The 7,059-nt window shown below is 40.9% G+C and overlaps 1 protein-coding gene across 1 annotated transcript; it reads right to left on the reverse strand.

Annotated features, from left to right (window-relative positions):
- Positions 1–5,907: 5,907 nt before the first annotated feature.
- LOC142436459 (translationally-controlled tumor protein-like) lies at positions 5,908–6,426 on the reverse strand. The gene has a single exon (XM_075540099.1). The coding sequence runs from the start codon at positions 6,424–6,426 to the stop codon at positions 5,908–5,910; it is 519 nt and encodes a 172-aa protein (XP_075396214.1).
- Between the last annotated feature and the right edge of the window lie 633 nt (positions 6,427–7,059).

Raw genomic sequence — 7,059 nt, forward strand, 5'->3', positions numbered from 1 at the left:
ACTATTTTCTGAACATATATACTTTTATATGAATAAATACTTGTGGGGATCTAGCTGTCATATGGTATGTGTATTTATAACAAGTTAATATCAACTCGTTTTTAAGTAACTGTGAAATTCTGTGATCCAATTAGTAGTGTTTCAATGTAGTTTCTGCTGGAATCACACAGGCTACTTTCTGGATGAACTCAAAGTTCTATTTTTGTTAGTGGTACCAGGAAAGGGCATTCTGGAGGTGAATCACTGTACAAAAACACCATATATGTTGAGGTGATGAATTTGTCTATAGCAATCAACTAGAACAAAGTCCAACATGCTTTAAGGTGTCAAAGACCCCACAGACAGCCTGGTCTCAATCTAGGACACAAAAGTTTTCTTTTGTTTTCCCAAGAAGAAAATATGACTTTTCATGATCCATGTAAATGATGTGGCTGCTAATCTTAGAAAACATGGTTACTGATTGATAGCATGTCCAATGCACTGTTACTGGTAAAAAACAGACTTGGACATGTGCTTCTGAGCCAGTGGGTCACAGTAATCAGCCTTGTATATTTCACTTGACTACCATGTCTAAAGTAATTTTTATCTTCTTTGCACCAGTTTAAGTCTTTTTATGCCCAAACAGTAATCACAGTGACTAATACTGGATAATTGGAATGAAAGATTTCTTTTGTTTTGTTTTTAATCATTTTATCATACAACTCTTATCACAACCCATACATATATCAATCGCGTAAAGCACATCTGTACATGCATTGCCCTCATCATTCTCAAAACATTTTTTCTCCACTTAAGCCACTGGCATCAGTTCATCTCCCCCACCTCCACTCCCCCCACCCTCTTGAACCCTCGATAATTTAAAAATTATTTTGTCATATCTTACACTGTCCAACGTCTCCTTTCACCCACTTTTCTGTTGTCTGTCCCCCATGGAGGAGGTTATATATAGATCCTTGCAATCGGTTCTCCCTTTCCACCCCTTCCTCCCTCCACCCTCCCAGTATTGCCGCTCGTAGCACTGGTCCTGAAGGTATCATCCACCCTGGATTCCCTGTGTTTCCAGTACCGAACTGTACCAGTGTACATCCTTTTGTCTAGCCAGATTTGTAAGGTAGAATTGGGATCAGGATAGTTGCGGGGTAGAAAGCATTTAGGAACTAGAAGGAAGTTGTATGTTTCATTTTTGCTACATTGAAACCTAACTGGCTCATCTCATTCCTGCGGCCCTTCTGTAAGGGAATCTCCAATTGCCTGCAGATGGACTTTGGGTCGCCACTACGCACAGCACAGCCCCTTATTCACAATGATATGATTGTTTGTTCTGAGGATACCTGATACCTGATCCCTTTGACACCTCAGGACCACACAGGCTGGTGTGCTCCTTCCATGTAGGCTTTGTTGCTTCTGAGCTAGATGGCCACTTTTTTACCTTCAAGCCTTTAAGACCCCAGACCCTATATCTTTTGATAATCAGGCACCCTCAGCTTTCTTCACCACATTTGCTTATGCACCAACTTTGTCTTTGGCGATTATGCCAGGAAGGTGAGCATCATGAAATGCCAGTTTAATAGAACAAAATACTCTTGCATTGAGGGGGAACTTGAGTGGAGCCCCAATGGAATGAAAGATTTCTTATCCAACTGGGCATACTCAGGAATCTTGACTCCTCCTTCAAGATCCTGACTTCATTTTGTTTTCAATTTATTAGGTCTGATCTCGGCCCAACATTTTTGTATCTTCACTTCCACTTAGTTCATGGTTAATTGAGTTTATTTTTTAATGAGGAGGGTGCCATTTTATCACCTGGGGTTTCTCCAACCTAAACTTTCAAAATATTAAGGTCCAGTCTCCTGAAGGACAAATCACAGATCTTTTTTATTCAGGGAGTTTCCTGATATTTGTATATTTTTCATTTAGTCATTTTATGTTCTGGTGAATGCCAGGTATAGGTTTTTGTGTATGTGTGTAATTTATTGACATTTGCTCATTTCTCTTAGTTCAAAAATATCAGGTTAAGAAGTTTATTTATCTGAGATAAAAGACATACGTTTAAATACATATTTTTGATGAGGAAATTCTCCACTCAGAACTCTTTTCAAATGATTGAATTTCAGGGGAAAACATGGCTGCCTGAAAGACTCTTTTAGCAAACTCAACCAATCTCAGTCAGAATATAACTATAATGTATATTATTTTTATTCTCTTTTTAAAAAACTTTAATCTCCCACCCCGCCCAGATAACCCAGAACTTCATATAACAGCAAGTCCTTCAACTTGGCAACTAACCAGTGCTGCCATTTACCTCTTAATGACCTCCCCCTGATTAGAAGCGCCCCTTCCCCACCACTAAAACCTCAAGCCTCCATTCCTACTGGACCTCCATTTCCTTTCTGGGACCCCTGCATTGATGATGGCTATTTGGTGTGACACAGAAACCCAATGCCTCTCCACTATGTCCCATGTGACACTGATGCTTAAAGCTGCTAAACAGAGTGTCGCCCCCCAAAAAAAAAGGGGGTCACTTTCTTATAAACACAGTAACATTGATCTGTTGCGCTCTTCATGTACTATATAGGGAATTGATATGTTAATCTTTTAGATTACTTACTAGATATACTCTATCTATACCACCTTCACCACTACCTCAAGACACACCCCTCATTTTCTCAGTGACACCCTTTCACATAAACAATCAAGTACTAGAATACCTCTTGAAATTCCCTTTTCTAATTTATAAAAAAAACATTATACTTAGTCAGAAGACCACTTATGATTATAACATCGCTTAAACCCTACCCTTGTGCTAATATATCCTATTCTCTGTACCTACTCATCTATTAAGATTTCTTCATCTCCGCTCAACAATATTTAGTTATCTGTTATTCTCCTCTAACTCAAAGATCCAGCACCACATGACCTCAACACAGCCCTCAACCCTGCATACTACCTATATTTGAAGTAATATGCCACAACAATAATAAACTTCCATACTTAAGTAGCTTTATAATATATATATATATATATATATATATATATATATATATATATATATATATATGTATATATGTATGTATATGCACCACATCTGGTATTTATATCTCTGGTTGTTGTCCTACAGTTGGCATGAGTGTATTCCTATGTCTATTCAGAATCTGTGAAGATTTTCTCTACTCAGTAGAAATGGGTATCCAGAGAGGATGTACTGGTTACCCTCTTTATATTTCCCATATCACCATGTTTGAAGCTTAGCTTTGCATATCTTTCCCACCAGTGATGCCTTATTGTTGTGTCACTGGTTGCACAGTGCATCTCAGTGCTTGGGCAGCTATATCATGATGCTTCTTTGGTAACCCCAGTGGAGTAGGGAATTTAGCCCTAGTGGTGCTTTGACAGAAACGTTTGATAGCTAAGGACATGGTCTGTGTGCTACTCCTACCAGTTACTTCACTGGGAAGGACAATGATATGTTTACAGCCTGAGAAACCATGAAAGGGGCAGCTACCTAGGGTGCTGAATGAACTCCATGAGAGGGGTCTGTGTGGGGTCGTATCAACAGTTATACTCTGGGCTCCAAACAGAAAGACAGCGCTTGAACACAGGTCTGCTTTGCATTGTTTGAATGACATTCCAGAGCACATTCACCATGCCTTACTCACCATAATCAGGGTGTCATAATTCTGAGGTCTTGTTCACCCTCTATCTTTTTGCCTTCACTGCCTTTGCAGTTGGTCTCTGGCATGCTTTCCCTGATGCAAATCTCATTTCCCTGAGGTGCGTCTTCTCTGTGTCAGCTTGGTCAGGCCGTGATACTCAGTAGATTGGCAATCATGCTACCTTGTAAATTTGAAGCCCTTGTTGTGTGAAGGCTTATTTGTTGGTCTGTGATCCCAAATTACTCTAGCAAAGAAGATGAGACTGCTACCATTGAGATTTAGCGCATTGGAAGTCCTAGAGAAGAGATCTTCTCAGTCGTACATGGGAGATGTGAGTGAATATAGAGCCAATAGAAGGGTGTTAATTTTTCTTATATATTATGGATATTGTCTTCCATTTGTATAAGTTCACCAGGGTGAGCTTATGTGATAAACCATGTCACAAATGTAGGTTGGAATACCAACCCTTTATCCAGTAAAGGACTAACACCTCTGGTTGGATGTCACCCTGATGGATGCCCTGCACGGTCTTTTATTTTATCTGTTAGCTAGGACATGTGTTAGTAAGCTTGTATGCACTTTCTCAAAGTACACAAGGAATGAGGGAGCAGAATAAGCACTAAGTTCTCATAACAAATGGCCTTACCCGGAAACTCAAGGTGTTGGTCCTTGAGAATGATTTGTCTTCACTTTCGGCAGTCCATGGTGCTGTCAATGTTTTCTGCCATTACTATATTCTAACACTTTGATTCTTCTTCAGTCTTCCTTTCTATGCACTGAAGAATGTATAACTTTCACATTCCTTGGTCACAGGAAATTGAAAATACTGTTTGCACACTTCTTTAATTTCCTTTTCTCAATTGTGTTTTAAATATATTACATGCCCTAAATCAATGACACTACAAGCAGAAGAATCATATGCTCCAAGGGGATGATTGATAAAGTTATCTGCATTAAAGTAAAAAAAAATCTGGAAGGTGAGAAGAGGTGAATAGAAAACACAGAGTTAGGGGTGGATGTGGGGGTCACACTTAACCCTAGCTCAATCTAAGAACAATTAGTTCTTATGACATTGCCCTGATCAGTATGTGCCCTTTTGAAGGAACCACAGGTGTGGGTGCTACAGCAAAGTGTGGTGAAGAAATGAGATGGTATCTTGCTCTCAGAAAGAATGGTGTCTGGGGTCTTAAGCTTTGTTTTTAAACAAGCAGTCATCTCAGTGTAACGTCAACTAAGTCCACATGGAGAAGAACACCAACATGCTGATCAAAGGATTGCCAATAGTCACATTCAAATCTAAGGAGAGAATTGTATCAGAGTTTAATTTTTTAACTCTGATTTTGAGAAGGCTGTGGATGACATTTGAAGGCCAAATACATTTGCGGGTTCTACACAAGGAATAAGCTTCTGGTGATTTCTCTCTGACCATAAATAAGGGATGGGAATAACCTGGTTATCAGACAGAGTATTAGAGAGATGATTATAGCAGATTGAAATAAAAAATCTGACTTGAAAGTTAAAAACTTGTTATTTGATCTCCCTATTGATACACTTTCACCTTAATCTTGTTTTTTAATACTTTCTGGTTTTGGTTTCCAAATTGAGTTTATTTCTTTACTGTTGTTGTTATTGTTGGCAGCCTTCTGAGTCTGTTATGGATCTTTCTATACATATTTGGTATGTAGAACCCAGTGTGGGTGACTCTATAGAAACTATAGCTACATTAAGGGTTCCTGGTGGGAGATAATGAGGAGTTGCTATCAAGAAATTTAAGCAAAAACAAACAAACAAAAAAGAAATATAAGCCAAAAGAAAATGTTTGAAACTGATAGTCATTTGCATGACAAGATACAACTATTGAATGATGTGATATCTGGATTAGTTCTCAAAATGGTTTGAGGAAAAAGAAAGAATCAGAAAATTCCAAGGCTTCTGCAGGCATACTTTAAAATCCTCAAGGTAACATCTTTGCTTTTCAACACTTTTTTTTTGTTGCATTTCCAACTCTTTATTTTAGTTTTGTTTAAATGCATTTTATTTTTAGACAACCTACACGACATTTTGTGTGTTTTTTTCTTTAAAAAAAAGCCTCTGCTCCAAAAAATCAAGGTCACCGCTCCAAGTCAAGGTCACAAGTCGACGCAGAGCTCATGATGGCATCAGTTCCGTTTGTCTCGGTCCTGGTGTCGTGTGGGCGGACCGCAGACAGCTAGGAGGAGGGGCGGTCGGGCGGTCGGTCGTGCGTTGCCCACTGTCAGCACTTCTCCATCTCTAAGCTGTCCTTGAAGAAGATCATGTACGGGGTCCCGCCGCCCTCGCGGTAGTCCAGCAGGGCCACCATGCCGTCGGGAATCGTGTTCTCGCCCTGAAAGAACTGGTACTTCTTGAAATTGGCGAGGATGTGCTTGATCTGCTCGGCAGCCCCGGTCATAAAGGGCTTCATGCGTTCCGGCTTCCGCTCCTCCAGCTTGCCTTTGAGGGATTTCATGTAGTCCTTGATGTACCTCTTGTAGGCCTCCTTGGTGAAGCTGGTCTCCTGCAAGTGATGGTTCATGACGATGTCCACGTCGGTGACCACCTTGTGCTCGGGCCCGTCGCCCTCGGGGCCTTCGGCGGACGCGTTGCCGCCGATGAGCGCGTCATAGATGTGGCCTTGGGCCCTGCGGACCATGGTACCCTCCACTTCCAGACACAGCCCGCCCGTGATCTCCCAGATCTTGTACACGTCAGAGAACAGCTCATCTCGGCTGATGAGGTCCCGGTAGATGATCATGACGGTGGCGAGAGGGCGGTGGCTGCGCTGGCTTCGGGCAGCTCGGAGCTCCAAGAGGACAGCGCTGAAGGGAGCGAAAGTTACAGTTGGCGCTGGGGGTGGGGCGGCCGGCGCAAGGGGAGGGGCATCTGGCAGAAGGGGCGGGGTGCTTTTCAACACTTTCAAGATGTCTTTTGAAGCAGATTTATCTACTGTCATGGTTCACTTGATCTCTTGACTTCTGCTTCCATGGGCACTTATTGTGCATGCAAGCAAGATGTAATCATTGACAATCCCAATATGTTCTAAAATTCTCATTATGCTATGTATTGGTCCAGTCACATAAAATGTAACTTTCTACCCACCCCTATGGGAAGAGAATGACTTTCTGTTTGTGAAAGCCTTACAAGTGTTGTATTTATTTCTTTCATAATGAGCATGTGTAACAGAAAGCATACAAGTCTACTTTTGGGGTGAACTGGGTGTAATCTATATTGAATTTTGAAGATATGGATTTACTTGCTGTATTCAATATAAACAGGGCAAACAGATTGGTATGTACTGCTCACTCTCTATCTCTTTTAAAGCTCAGTACCTATTCGGGGCCCTCATTGTGTTTAAATATCTTAATTATATGCAGAGGTTCATTATCTG

The sequence above is a fragment of the Tenrec ecaudatus genome, unplaced genomic scaffold, assembly GCF_050624435.1.
Source record: "Tenrec ecaudatus isolate mTenEca1 unplaced genomic scaffold, mTenEca1.hap1 Scaffold_300, whole genome shotgun sequence".
Classification (NCBI taxonomy): domain Eukaryota; kingdom Metazoa; phylum Chordata; class Mammalia; order Afrosoricida; family Tenrecidae; genus Tenrec; species Tenrec ecaudatus.

Bases quoted from the DNA above. Each gene is read 5' to 3' on its own strand.
- LOC142436459 (XM_075540099.1), bottom strand. From the start codon at position 6,426: ATGATCATCTACCGGGACCTCATCAGCCGAGATGAGCTGTTCTCTGAC.